The sequence below is a fragment of the Triturus cristatus genome, chromosome 12 (genome assembly GCF_964204655.1).
Source record: "Triturus cristatus chromosome 12, aTriCri1.1, whole genome shotgun sequence".
NCBI classification, from domain to species: domain Eukaryota; kingdom Metazoa; phylum Chordata; class Amphibia; order Caudata; family Salamandridae; genus Triturus; species Triturus cristatus.
Genome location: NC_140595.1, coordinates 54,001,093 through 54,016,919, shown reverse-complemented (window position 1 = coordinate 54,016,919; position 15,827 = coordinate 54,001,093). Strand labels below are relative to the sequence as shown.

Genomic DNA, 15,827 nt, shown 5'->3' with positions numbered 1-15,827 from the left:
TTGATCCTAGCAAGAAGTTCGCAGAATGCTGCAGAGGGTCAAAGACAAAGGTACAGGCAACAAATGGTTGGAGCGGTAGCTGGGATCTGGAAGTGAAAGTGGATAGTTACTTTGCCATGATGAAGTGCTCTTTACAGAGGTGTGTCTTCAGCTCTTTCCTCAGATGGAGCAGGGATGGGGTGGTACTGATGGACGGAGGCATGTTGTTAAAGATCCTGGGAGCAGCAATGGAGAAGGCCTGTTACCTTATTTCTTGTTTGCACTTCTTTGACCCCAGTCTGATGTTGCCCAAGCTGCTAGTGTGCCGAGTGCTACCGGAGGCAGTGAGATTGTGAGCCATATAGGCAAGAGTGCCGGTGCTGAAGCCTTTGTAGAAGATGCAGTTAGTTTTGAAGAGGGTGTGGACTGGTAAGGCAAGCCAGTGGAGACTCATCACGGTGGGGGTACAGGCATATTTCAGTGACACCAGCTTCAGCCCACTCTATTAGTGCGTGCCAGTGACCGCCTCCACATATTGTATTGTATTTGCATTTATAGAGCGCTTACTACCCCTGACGAGGCGTTGAAATGCTTTTTCGGCTATTGTTTCAATAATCTGACGGACCAGTTCAAGACATATAGAATCCAAGCCAACACAAAACCCTTTCACTCATGGTCTCCAGTTATTGTGTTCCAAGTACGGAGGGTGCCTAGGGGTGTTTGACAAATTCTACAATTGGTGCGGGAGAGTGCAGGAGAAGGTAGTCTGTGCTCCAGTCACAATAATGTGGTGGTTGTGGGGGCGGTGTTCAACTTGCGGTCAACCTGATGGCATCATAAGGCAAGGACCGTGTACATGCAAATATAAAAGCAAGCCCGCAACATAGGGGCCTTTAGATTGTTGGAGGCAGTGAGGCTAGCTGTGGGGGTCCCCAGCCATCCCCTTTAGAGCGAGCTACAGCTGGCGTTGGACAGTCAAGAATGTCACAACCATGAGCGCAAGTAGGCCCGGCTCCAGGAATTTTTATTTGGGTGGGCCAAGGGTGCATTTGGGTGGGCCACTGCGGGCTCGATTTGTCGCATATATGTCTGGGCAGGCCTGCTTCAGGGCCTTCCTTTATCTCTTCTTAATCTTACAAGGCCCAGTAAAACGCACTCTTTTCCAAATCTCTTTCTAAATATTATCACTCTCAAAAAGTGTTTTTTCCATGTAATGTTCCTTTGATGGGAAGAGGAGGTTTCTGAGGTGGGAGTATCAGGCAAGTGACACTTCTCAGGCTCCCTCTGTGCGATTCTTCAGGGAGAATCCCTCTTCATTACTACCTCCACCTGACCCCTGATCCTGCAGCGCACTCCCTTACAGGCTCCCTCTGTGCGAGTCTTCAGGGAGAATCCCTCTTCATTACTACCTCCACCTGACCCCGGACTCTGCAATGCACTCCCTTACAGGCTTGATTATCCACTACTCCTCTCCAGTGCCCCTTATCTCATAGCTGACCTTGGGCCCCAGCCCCATATCAGGCACCATCGGGCTCCACTTTCATTTTTCCCAGTAAAAACATTAGTAAAGTCACCTTCAAACTTAAAACATTGAATATAACAGTAAATATAATTAGCACGCACTTTAAAGTATGTTCCACAGTAGCCCTTATGACCCGACTGCTAATTAAATAAACAAAAACAGAAAGGCCATGACCGGGCCGGCTTCAGCGCTGATGAGAAAGTCTTTTTGGCGCCGCACCAATAACCTCTTTCTCCGTATATAACCTTTACTACCACCTTCCAACAGTGCCCCTCATCCCTCCCTGCCCCCCCCCCCCCCCTATTGACCTCCTCCTCGGATTCTCTCACTGCCACCCTCCATCAGTGCCCCTCATCTCTCTGTAGCAGATTCCCCTCATGACCTCCTCCTCAGACTCCCTCACTGCCATCCTCCATCAGTGCCCCTCATCGCTCCACAGCCCCTCCCCCTATTGACCTCCTCCTCGGATTCCCACACTGCCACCCTCCAACAGTGCCCCTCATCGCTCCACAGCCCCTCCCCCTATTGACCTCCTCCTCGGAATCCCTCACTGCCACCCTCCACCAGTGCCCCTCATCGCTCCGAAGCCCCTCTCTCATATCCATTTCATTTGTTGTATAGCGCTACTCATATCAGTGTAGGGTGTGTCAGTACTTTACACCGCGCACACATTATACAGAGACAATGAATCATACAAGTATGTAAATCAGTCTACAGGGAATGTCACATAAACCAATGAGAATTACAAGGTGTAGGAATCATGTCATCCATACTGGTGGGCAGTATATTTTAAGAGGGGAAACACAACCTTAGGATTTAAAGAGTATTCCATGGGGGTCAGCTTTACTGATAAAAATGTATATCTGCCCAAACATACTCATTTTTGCAACATTAGAACGATGAAAGACTGAGGAAGTTCTAACTATGTCACAAAACAAAAAAAGCGAAGGTCTAACTATACCATTCATGTTTGTATGCAGCTCTTTGATGACAGTTCATTGGTCACTGTCCTATGTTAGGATTGTAACTTCTGAACTGCAAGTAACACAAGGATCTCTGTGACAAAGGCAGTAACCCATTGAGCTTCCACATAAAATACAGTTCATCTACATTCACTAACAGACAAATGATTGCTCTCCAGCAGGATCATTAATCACCAGCGTTATCTGGGCATTCTGTATTGTCTTATTGTTGTCCTGCATCGGCCATGATAATGACAAAAAATTTTTAAATGAAGCACGCACGAAGAATGTGTCCTGATGGGCCTGCGCAGATTTTAAAAAGAAAAACAAATAGTGACACATTCTCTTACCTACTCCATTAGTCAAACTTTGTGTCACAGCCTGATGTGATAAGCAGCTGCAGGGGTCAGGAAAGGTGAATAGGAATAAACAAACTTATATTCTCCTGTGCTGCATAGAAAAAGAAATATCCACGCAGCAGAACATTGTCGCCTTTGCCACGTGGAGATGAAGGGGTTAAAAAAATAAACAAAGCCTCCTTAACATGTAAATGGTCTTTCAAAGACCTGTGAAGTACTCGGGTGCGGCTGCGATAATCTCCTAAAACTGTCTGTGTGCGCGCCCGGGAAGCTGTCTGGCCCGGGCTGACACGCGCGAGGTGTGCTTTGCGCGCCTGCCTTCAAGCCCTCACTGCGAGGGCCAGGCTCATGTTTGGGGGGGCCTGGCCCACCCGGCCCACCCGCTAGAACCGGATCTGAGCGCAAGAGGGGCTGGAGAGAAATCCCCAATGCACCGCCAGATTTCAGTAGGAATGAGGACTGTCACCTGGTAGACCATGAAGGTTAAAGTTCACAGGTTAAGTGTCAAGGGTGAGGGTGGTGGTGGTCCACCAATGGCTAGCAGGGGGCCGACAGTGCACCAGGGGCTCAGAAGCCAGGCGCAATTTGCGCCAACCCTTCTAACCCAGGAGATATACCATTAAATCCAAACCAAAGGCTAGTGTGTTATGGACCCTGCAGTGACGTAGGTCTCCGTGCCAATTCATGGGCGGGGGTTGCCCCTGGCCCCCACAGCAGATCTTTGAAGATAGGCCTTCGGGTGGGCCGCGGTTGGAGCTGGTTACTGGTAGGTTATGGCTGCACCTTTTTCCCGCCCGGTGTGCCTGGTGCAATCACCCCAACCCTACCTCCCCCCCCCCCCTACTTAGTCAAAACCCCGGTGTGTTTAAATCAGCGCGATGGCAGTGATCTCTTTCTAACAAGAGCATGAATCAGCTCTGGGCTCCTGGCCGTCCTTTAATTACTTTTCCCAGACCAGCCACCAGCTGAGAAGGAGGACGTCAGATGGGGGAGGGCGGTGGCCGATGGGGGAGGGGGTACAGTCGATAAAGCAGGGCATAAAAACACCACGAGCAGGTCACAAGACGCTGCCTATTCCGTGGGGGTGTTTTTAAAATTCCAACAGATTTTCCAACAATCATGCTTTTTGTTGTTGTTGCAGATTTATATAGCGCCAACTCGACCCGAAAGTATTAAAGCGCTTTACATGAGCTCTAGGTGCGTTACACAGGGACACACATTTTGGTAGGCACGGGGAGATTAAGTGAGTTGCCCAGAATCACAGGATGCTGAGCCGACGCCGAGACTCAAACTTGGTTTCTCAAATCCAAAGTCGGCAGCTGTGGTCATTAGGCCACACCTTGGTCTCCACTAATGCTTGGCATGTAATGTTAAACTATACTATGATAAGCACGAGGTGGGCTGTGGAAAGGGAGAGGAGGGCGGATTGGTAGGGGTACCAAGTGAGAGAAAACACAATATTTTGTCAAATAACCAACTTTTAAAAAACTTTCATAAGAGTGGAGGGCGTGTGCGTGGGATTTGGTCTCTGTGTATTGAAAACATCCTGGTGAAATCCGACAACCTCACAAAACCCGACTGAAAGCCTCCGTACCAAATTAATTACCTGAAAATATATTTTTTAGCCCCCCCCCCCGCCCCCCCCTCTCTCCTGGAAATACGCCCCGACGCCAAAATATTGTTTGGGGTCAAAGGGTAACAAGTTATGATTCCTCTGCTGGAGCGGAAGTCCCACCCCCTGCGGCACAGATCCTTTGGCCGCCAGCGTGCAGTGCCACAGTGTGGAGGTGTGCCTGCCACTGAAGAAAGAAGGACCAACCTGTTACCACAGTGACCATCACCCTAGGACCCGCCCTCCACTTCCTTTCTCCATCCTCCTCTTACCTGGGAGGGATTACAGCAGCTGTCCTCTGGGAAGCCTACAGCAGGGGGCAGCACGTGCCAGTACATTTGGCGAGCAAGCAGCCCGGGCTGGTTTAGCTTTGACTGGGGAGGAGTCTGCTGTACTCAGGGAACTTTATTTCCCCAAAGTGCCCTCAAGATTACCCTATAAACCCAGGTAATTCAACTCTTTACTCTCCTCAAGATAGGATGTGGTCAAAACTAATTTGCACATGTGGTCCACATCTGTGATAACATACTGATGGAATGCAACACTGCCCAGAAAATTAGCAGTGGTTGAAACTGATTCAAACAGATCTCTCCCCCATTTTTTTTGCTGTCCGCATTACAAGACCATGCACGTGTGTGATGTCGACAGATCCCATGGACATCCCACACTCTGTATAGAAAAGAACAGGCGAAGATCCTGTGTTTCAAACATCTGCATTAAACAGGGTGGATACCATGGAAGGGGAGGTCTTTCTCTCCAGTGCAGCACTTCTGGGGTTATCAGGTCCCTCCAGAAAGAAACAAAGATAACCTTCACGACTGGTGGACAACGATAGCGCAACGCTGCGCGGACGCCATTTTGAATCTGCCCATGGTGTCGTGGCAGCTCGGAGACATTTGAGAAACAGCCAGACCCCTCACTGCAAGGAGATGAGGCTGGAACAAGTCTTCGCACAGCAGACACATACATGTAAACAAAAGCAATGAAACATGAGCATGCACATGCAATGACAAACACAGAGATCAACACACAGACAGAGTGCCTCACCTTGGGGCCCGTCAAACTTTGCTTTCTTGACTGGAAAGAGAGAAACAGAGAGAACTGATTTCAAACACTGGCTGCGGCCCAATTCAATACAAATTTGCAGTGACATCAAAAGTTCTTGAAATGACATTAGACGTTCTTACAGTGACATCAGAGGTTCTTGAAATGACATCAGAGAATCTTGAAATGACATTAGACACTCTTACAGTGACATGAGAAGTTCTCGAAATGACAGACGTTTTTACAGTGACATCAGAAGTTCTTCAAATGACATTAGACGTTCTTGAAATTACAGTAGAAGTTCTTACAGTGACATCAGAGGTTCTTGAAATGACATCAGAGGTTCTTGAAATGACATTAGACACTCTTAGTGACACCAGAAGTTCTTGAAATGACATCAGAAGTTCTTGAAATTACAGTAGAAGTTCTTACAGAGACATCAGAGGTTCTTGAAATGACATCACAGGTTCTTGAAATGACAGACACTTAGTGACACCACAAGTTCTTGAAAATACATCAGAAGTTCTTACAGTGACATCAAAAGGTCTGTCATGGGTTATGCGATCAACCGTGTGGTTCAAGTTCTGCCTGGGGTTTGGCAAGTGGGGGCTCAGAATTGGGGATTTGCATGGCTCACAATGACAGCTGAGATCTTTCCAGAAGCCCACAAGGTCTGTAGAGCCTGTGGAGTCCAAGCAGTGAATTTATACGGGTTAACAAAATGTGCACAGGGTCATCTGCAGACCTATGTCTTGTGACTTTTAAAAGTGACACTCGCAGTGGTCAGCGTGTCTATCGGACCCGTCCGCACTCTGTACGGAATCCGTGGTAAGTGGTGTTCTATAAAACGGCACAAAAAATACAAATGTTGAAAATTCTATATGTCTGACTTCCAACTAAGGGCCAGCCAGCTCCTCTGGGAACTCTGAAGATTGCCTGAGACAGCCAGTACAGCTGGGGCAGAGTCAATCACCTGTCAGGCCTTCCTGGCTGGTGGGTGTCTCACTTCCTCGTCGTACTCGCTTTTCAGAGGCAATTGTGTAGTAGGCAGTGTGTCCTGGGCCCTACTGCAGGGGAGACAATGATCTACTGTCTAAGTTATAAAATACAGCTGTAATCAGGGCCCAGTGGGCTCCTTAGGCCTTTGGGACCCGGTGCCACTGCACCTGCTGCACCAATGGAAGCCAAGACCCTCTGGGCTAGACAAGACCTCCTTTCCCACTGGGGCAGCGGCCTCTTCCTTGCTGCAGAAGGAGGATGCATTGATGCACTCCTGGCAATTTGTCGCTTTACTGATTTCTGTATCTCATTTAAGAATTTTAAAAGTTGTGTACCGAAAGGGAAATGCTGTATAACTATCTAACACACACTATTAAAAGTAAGAACATAAAGCAAACACTGAAGCCGGGTATAAAAGCCAGGAGTGTGCTGCATAACAAAATTCGTGAAATCTCATGGACAACGTTATACATTTCATGAAAGATGCAAAGTTTATTTTAAAATGTGGGAGAAGACGCCTGTGCACAGTCTATGCAGAGGAAAAACGAGCAAATGTACTTTATGAAAATGTTCCGAGGAAAATATTTTGCTGAAGGAGCCTATGAAATTCTCCTCTTGCGAGAGACATTTCCCACTATAATGGGGAATTTCACAACTAGACTCATTTAAAAAAAAAAAATCACCAGTTTAGCACACTGTAAAATAATTAATTTCATGCAGGAAAAGTTATAATTTTGTGCACACATAATGACAGTAGAATAGTTAACACACTGTAAGATCCTGACAAAGCGATATTTATGACCGTTCTGAAAATCCAAAGATTCTTAATTTTATTTACACAAATTCGTCTCTCTTTTCAAGACAATGAAACTTGCCCTGAGGCTATTGGTTTGTAAATTGAGAATCTGTAGATATAAAAACAGATGACCAGCGAGTGGGGCAAAGCTTTCGTACATCTAATTTCTAAGAATTTCTCTGGCAGGTTTTGCCAATTCCTCTTCCTGCTACATCAGCAGCCATACCCCCCCAACCCCCCCAGGCTCGCTTTAAGACTTATCAAAGGTGGTCACGTCTAGTCTGCCCCCATTCTACACGGCCTCTGTCTTTCATCGATAGAAAAGAGCAGATAAAAAAAAAATCAATTCTTTATCGAACGCCAGGCGGGTCAGGCCTCCCAGTGACGGAATCTGTCAATCAACCCCTCATTGACATGGGCAATTCTCCCGCTTCCATTGCACGTCTAGGATTCTAACTTTAAAAGCCTTTTAATATCTTACCAATACACACATTTATAGAAAAGTGATTGTTTATTGGGTGTAAATCAGGGAATGTGCTTCGGCTGGGTGTGTCAAGCCTTACTCCGTGTGATCCACCTGAATTTCATATTTTCAGGAACTCCTTGAAATGTAATAAATAATCATAGGTTGGAGCTATATTAGAATAATTCAAACAGTCTGTGGCTGTCATGACAATTTGTCATGGACAACACAGTTGTTGGCGGTGGTTAGACGCTAGGCTGCTTAGTGTACCTTCCTACTCAGACTCACATAAACATCTTGCCGTAACCCGCGTACTTTCCAACAGAGCACACAGGAAGATTGGAACATTGCCAATCAGAGAAAAATTGAAGGAAATTAAAACTGGGGCAACAGCTAGATGTCTATCTTCCCTCCTCATTATTAACTTGGTGCTCCATAAGGAAGTTGAATCTACTGATTGAGTCTATATCGGGCAACACCGATCATGGACTTATGACGGTTCGATTGTGAAATCCAGGATTTGCTGTTCAAAATGTAATCCTCTCCCTGGATTTCCTCTCTTTCAAAAACAAATAACTCCCTCGATGCGCTGCAAATGGCGTGTTAGCTACTCATAAAAATCCAGAGACAACCATGCTCAACATCACTCCCATCTTGATTCCCTGATGAGGGTGTCTAATAAAGATTAACGCACTCTGAGAATATAGAAATATCCAGACGTAATGAGATTATTATCGAATTCTATAAGTTTAGGGAACTTAATGGCTCAATACAACCATCTCAACAGTTGTATAACGACCTCAGTTCCGTTCAGATAAAAAAAAAAAAATAATTATCAAATTGCAACAAGCACTGGCGAAGCCAATACGCCTGACCCCCATTTTGATTCCGGATGAAAACATTAAAAAAAGCCTGCCTTAGTGAAAAAACAACACAAAATACGATTCCTTTCTGCATACCTGCTTCTATTAAATAATGTAGCGTGTAATGATTCAGCGTTCTTTTTATTTGCAAAATAGTCGCTCATTCATTGGAATGCAAGCACTCTGTAGGAGGCGGAATGATACAGTAAACGGCCACTCGTATGAAGTGTGAGAGGGATACTCCTCTGGGTGAGTCAAATCCCACTCAGTGAATATGTTACATAATTGGTAACAATTGGTCATGTCATCAAGCCAGACCATAACAATATATAATAGTGTGGTAACATGTTGCCATTCACTGAGCAATGCTTGTATTCATCAATCGACGGCTCACCGTACAAGCAAAAGACACCTCTGCCGTTAATCGAGGGTACGACACCTTTCACACAGCAGAAGGACAGATTGTTCTTAAATGACTCTCTATGGCAGTCTCCTTATAGTGTTGGCCATGAGCGTTCCCTTTCAAGCTGTGCTTTACATGCAATATATTGCTCATCAACTCCATTACCCAAAAGGAAGGAACCAACTGATGTTTCAAGACAGCAAGACCTAAACAAGTTAAAGCGTGTTGTCATTTTGCATCTTTTTATGAAGCCATCCTTTGTGTGAGCTTCTCGACGAGAGGCAATGTATGCTTCATAATCCTGGACAATTTGACTAATTACCATTTCGTATGATTGACAGGGAGGCAGTCTGAAGACATAGTCATCAATCGCATTGTCCGCAGGGTTCAACCTTACCCCGATGGTCCATATTTTTAATGACAATCTGACACCACAGGTGACCCTCATTACACCTCATGGATTTTTATTTGTGAAACTTGCTGATGGTGCTGGAATGATTGTGGGTGAGATTCCTGGAGTGAATACCCCCCTCTCCAACAGGACCAGTCTTTGGCCAGCACAAGCACAGGGCAAAATAAGCTGCGAGTCCACATGCGTATCATATGTTTCACTCTTTACTCCTCTCTCCACAAAGGATGCCTTCACTTAGATCCTGTAGTTTGAGTGAGGAAGATTCCAGAACACTCCTACAACAGTAGTAATGGGTCACATCCTGAGCAATTCCTTCAGCTGTTCTACTCTCTACTTTACACTGAACATGCTAATTGTATTCTTTCTGTACACTGAAGTTATCGGAATTCTTACGTATTCGATGACCGATTCTTCAGTGTTGAGTTATGAGTGTTAGAGTTGGAAGAACTTGTTTCCCTAAAAATGTTCACCTTCCAAGCAATTTATGAGCATCTGGGGGGTTAAGAAACTGTAAAACTGCTCTAATAACATTCTAGATATGTAAATTATAAAATCCTTATTGTACATTAACATCTTGACCGTGAACTGCAAACTTCCATGACTCAGACACAAATATCAAACTTATCGCAGCATGACAGAAGCCTTGTAGAGTACCATCCAAGATAAATTATCGAGTGACCCATTGAGCGCTTGAGCTGAGAAATTGTTAATTTACTTCTGCATACGCTTGGAGGCTGGGAGGTGGGACTGCAGGTGGGTTTCGAGGGTGCCTCATGTGGACTTAGTGGCAACAAATAGTTTTTTTTGTCTTTTACAGACTATGGCGATATAAAGAATTACTTTATGAAAAACCAGATGGGTTTGGTACAATAGAAAATTAAAGTGCCAGTAGTCCACACAGCACCAAATATTTTAATCTAACTTTATTTGCCAAAGTGGACAAAGTAATCTGTATATTATAGGTGCCAGGCCAATGCGGCATTCCTCGACTCACATTCTTTTTACTAATACTTTTTTAAAAAATCTATGGAGATTGAATCAAAACATTCAAAGGAAATTTCCAAAGCTTCATCAAGGATACATTTTTGTTATTTGGCTTAACGTAAAGTTTTTAGAAATATTAGTTTTCCTGTGAATCTTTTGAGTGATATACCGATGTTAGGTGAACTGAGCCCCTCATAAAACAATGTCAAACTAATGTGTTGTGCAATGTTCCTTTAAAGGCAGTATAAGTGGCAAAGCATCCCTGTTCAATATTTTGAATCAGAAAGTATTACCAAGCCAAGTGGATGTCATGGTGTAAGGTAAGGCACATTCATTCTTCCAACAATAAAGGTGATTATTAAAACCGCCAGACTGAACATCAGAAGAACACAGAAATCTGCACTGATGGGTTACACTTAGATCGACTTTCACAAACACCGGTACAACACACTTAGATGTTGTCAAGACTCTTAAGAAAGAGGAGCGTTTTTAAGCATTTACAAGTAAGTTGCATAATGTACATTTTTCCTCACGAATAGGTGTACACAAGGCCGGCTTTAGGGCGGTGCGGTCAGTATTGCCGCACCGGGCCCTCACCTCGCGAAAGGCGCTGTGTTCAGAAAGAACTTTTGCTTTAAAAAGCACCTGCTGTTTCCTTGTGCGTTCAGCAGTGTTTAGGCAACAATAAAAATGTCAAGATAACGCAGGTGATTAATGTTCCCGCTGGAGAAAAATCAAGTTTTGTCTAGTGGCAGTTTTGACTCATAAAGTAGCGCAGAGGGTTAATGTGCTGGCTGCAAAGTACGTGTACATGCAGATCACAGAACAGCAATCCTCACTGTTGTGTGTACAATTTCCTATAGATGATTGCACACAAGAATCATTGCCTTTGTATGCTGTGTTTATGATGTAAAGTGCTCAGACACCTAGGGTTGCTATGAGTGGCGCTACAAAAAAAAAAATGCATGTGAGAGAGGGGCGCACTGTTGGAAGGTGGTAGTGAGAAAATCTGTGGAGAAGGAGGGCATGGGGGGTGTCAAAAAGATTGTTGCACCAGGCGCCTCCAACTCTAAAGCCGGCCCTGAGTGCACATAACAATTGTTAGCCACACTGTGGAATTCTCTGTGGCTAAAACTAGGAGTGGGCAAAAATTCCGCTCCACCCTTAGAGTTTTGCTCACTCCTTGTGGCAAAACTCAGCCAACTGCTGCGTGGCGCAGTTTTACTCGCGTGCAGCTCGGTTGTGACCATTCGCGTTGAGAAAGCGGCCGCGCAAGGATAAAATCTACTCGAGCAGCAGAAAGAAGCAGCGCCCTCCGACGCGCCACATGGTGCCGTTCATGCTGATTTTACAGCGCGGAACAAGCTCTTAGTGCTAAAAATTTGCGTGACGTCCGAATTCTTCCTGATGACGGAGCTCCGTAGAATCTCGCAGAGGTTTTCTGTAACTCTGCAGAATTTCACAGAGTGACACGCCGCAAGGTCCGCTCAACCCTAGCTAAAACTGAAGAATGTATGTAACCCGGCACCTCAAAAACAGAATTGGAAAACTAGCCTGTTTAAAGAGGCCTTCCCAGCCATCGAGGAAATCTCCGGGTTTACGCCCTGCAAGAAGTGACAAGGCCCCCTGTATAGAGCCTGACCTCTGCTGGAGACTCAATATGAAACGTCCTCCTGCAAGACCTTCCCCCATACAACTTGGATGCTGCCCCAACTAAGGTAAGGGTTAAAACTCTAGAAGAACTGTTGCCTTCTTAAAATCAACACCATGATTCACATAGACATTAAAAGAAATGAGACAGTGCAGAACAATGAAAAGGAATTACATTTTCAGTTCGGTTTTCATTTATGGAACTCAAATAATTGTAACTGCACAAGCCCTGCAATGGAAAGCAAAATATTGATTTTAAGCAGAGAGCCTTCTTTTTATGAGGTAAAGATCCCTGAATTTGGTTTCGCCTCTGGCCATTACAGAAGCACAACTTCCACCTAATTCACCTAGCAATGGAGTCCTGACCACTTAGGAATTGCTAAAATTACACACAAAAATGATCTATAAAACTTATATAGTGCATAATCTTAATCCTCAATGTTTCTAGTTTCAAAAGTCACAAAGAGCAAAAAGAAAGTGTTTTGTTTGGTTGAAATATTTAAGTCCTGCAAGCTATGAGGTTTGACGGCTCCACGTCTACACGGTCCTAATTAAACAAATTCATACAGTTTAATAGTGTTGAATGTTATTAGAACATTGGAATGTTGGGCGCTCTATTGAAGACAATAGAGTGTTTCGGGCTTCTAATGGCCGGTAGAAGTCCAGAGCTCCAATGCTTATTCACAGCTGTTGCTGTGAACAAAGGCCTCCCTGAGCCCAAGGGGATTTCAACCCCCTCTGGCTCTGTGAGGCCTTTGTTTTACAAATTTGAACATTCTACCCTCTATGGGTGGAATGTTGTAATAGCCTTAGAGCCCTTTGTAGCAGGCTCTACCGGCCATTAACCCTTTCGATGCTTGTGACGGAGCGGTTCCGTCATGCGCGTCGGTCCCGCTGTGTGCGCATGACGGAACCGCTCCGTCACGGCCCCGCCCGCGCAAGAACCCTTCAGCACAGCGCGGTAATCCGCGCCGTGCTGAAGGGGTTAAAGGCCTGCGTTCGGCACAGGCCTCCAACACTGGAAGGGGCCTTTAATGGTCGGTAGAGCCTGCTACGGAGGCTCTAAGACTATATTAGAACATTGAAATGTTAAGAGCTCCATTGACGACAATGGGTTAGCTCCGGGCTTCTAATGGCTGGTATAAGATTGGATCCCCAACATTCCAATGTCTGTCTTCATGTTTCTCCCTTTTTCATTTAGAACATTCTACCCTCAGAGGGTGGAATGTTCTAATAGCCTTATAGCCCTTACGCCTCGGCTATTCTTGTTTCTAAAGGCCCTCTCCCTCGTTATAAGCCCTATAACTCGGGTTTAGGGCATCTTTAAGAATGGTATAGCCTTTGGCAGGGGGCTATAATGTAATACTGAAAGGCCCTATCCATCTACCGAACGCATTAATTCCACTTTTGTTTATCTACTTTGCATTGCATGACTGCATGAGTAAAGTTTGGTATGGAATAACTTTAAAAATAGCATGCTTAATAATGTTCCTTAGTTATCACTATTAAACGTGAAATGTGTAATATATTGCTGAACACATTTTCCTTTATGTACACTTTAGTTGTTTGAGTACAGCTGAGAACCGTTCTTTTATCCAACTGAAAGCACAAGTTGGGGTCTGGTTTTCAGATCAGCTGATTTAGCTGTCAGAATTCTTGATTTCTGGAACACGGCATTAATATTTGAAGAAATTTATGGCCACATTCTTTTATTGCTGCTGAAAATGTCAGGCACTCCGAACTTCCCATAGTTCTCAGTTTAGGATTGAGGAAAGGAACATGGATGTTTCTATGGATAGGGAAGAGATGCAGGATAGAAATATGGTGAACACCCAAAAAAAGTGGAAAACTGTCCCCAAAATACAACAATTTTAGGAAGCACAGGGGACGCTCATGAAGAATGTTTTACGTGTGGATAAAAAATGGGAATTTCCCCCAAACTTACTCATACTTTTGTAGATTGTCTGCCCTGCAGACGATCCACAGGAGTACGTTTAGACGTATTGGATTTGCCTACTTTTCTGAGCGCGTTCTTCTGTATTTTTATAAATCCTCAAAATGCAATAATATAAGCAGATGACAAAGCAGAAGGTACAATGTGTAGATTCGCCCCTTTCCTTGTAACTCTGGACCTAGGCCCGGAAGACCAAAGCAACAGTGCCTGACGAACACCGCCTGCAGAGATTTTAAATGAGACATCATTTCACACCCTTGGGCCCATGGCAGAGCATATTCAATCTATGTTCCATGGCTTGAGTTAGGCGACAGTGCCTGGAGGCGGCGGGTGCTAATGCAACTCCAACTAATGGCTCCATTTACGTCACTTCCGTGGACGACGTCAGGACGGAGCCAGGGGACGCTGCCCCCCGGCGTGCAGAGGTACAGCTGGGGAAAAAGATTTCCGGATACAGTCTGACGCCTGGGGATATTCTAAGTTAAGGAATCTGCGGCTAGATGTCTCTATCAGATATAATTTATAACTTGAAAAATTATTAATGGGCCGGCAATTAATTTGAAGTTGCCCCGATGATAACTTTTCGCTGTCCGATCTTGGCGGACGGGTTACTCCGTCACAACGGTGACAGATATCCTGTCCCCTGAAATATAAATCACATTATATCCTATGGATGTATATTTCAGCTGTTGGGTTATCTGTCACCTTTGCGACGGAGTAACCCGTCTGCCAAGAGCTAAACCAGGCCCACGGTGATGCCCCCTACCTTCACGCGTACAACAAAAGCACCGTATTCGGCAACGCAAGACAAGTAGAACACACCATCGCGTACCAAACAACTTTTGTGGGAGTTGGTTGGGACGCTACAGAGACAATGCCAGTTTTAAGTCTGGCGATGGCCGAGACCTTTTGATTTCACCGAAATATACTTATAGGGGCATTCAGCCAGCCCTATTCGTCCATTGGTCTGTTACTGTGTCATTCACATTTGAATTCCGTCCACTACAGCATACATGGGACAATGGATCAGCCCCATTCAGCCATTGGATGACTTCACTGTAAGGCATGTTGCCCTTTTGCAAGGAGAATTTCCACACACACAAAGTAGTTCCTTTAAGTGACTACTATAGTAATGTGCATTACTTTACACTAAAACATATTTTTGCTTTAAGGCAATGTTTTGTTTTTTCAGATTACACAAAGTTTTGTCAAAACATGTCAAAGCAAGCACTGGCAAAGCAAAAAGGCTGAAGGGAAATGGAGCCAATATTTGCTAATACATATTTACTTTGTTATTGTTTATGAGCAAATATAATACACATTAACATAATACAATAAAAGCAAATGTCATACTTTTTCTAGCGAGCTGAGGATATATTTGTTATTCCTTACGACTTGTTCTTTAGGCTAAAAGATGCATAATCATCTGAAATTGGGGGCCTACCTCCGTCCTGTGCCATGTTGCACCTGGAGGGGCCCAAGGGTTGGACTGTAATGGGATGACCCTACAACCCAAAATGTGTCTTCACTTATAGTATCTTTCTAACCACGTGGAACAGAACATCCAGTGACATAACGAAGGTCATATGGCATGCAGTGGTTTACTGTTTTTGTACATTTTCCAGCACCAAAAGGTTTAATTGTTTTTTTTCACACACGGATGTCGTGACGTCACACAAGCCTGGCGCATGGACTAGTTTGTCCATTACACAGAGTTTGTGTCTCAAACAAAGAAAAAACCCCAAAACACCTTGGATCGAAGAATTATTATTATTTTTTATTGTTCATTTGGCAGCTTTATATGGCGCAAACTCGACCCAAAGGT

At 44.7% G+C, this 15,827-nt stretch overlaps 1 protein-coding gene across 1 annotated transcript in view; it reads right to left on the bottom strand.

Moving 5' to 3' along the window:
* UNC13A (unc-13 homolog A) overlaps positions 1-15,827 on the bottom strand; it is a 237,707-nt gene that overhangs the window by 151,444 nt on the left and 70,436 nt on the right. Inside the window, exon 2 of the mRNA XM_085640070.1 lies at positions 5,482-5,511. Coding sequence (XP_085496196.1) covers positions 5,482-5,511 — 30 coding nt within the window. The remainder of the gene's footprint in view (positions 1-5,481; positions 5,512-15,827) is intronic.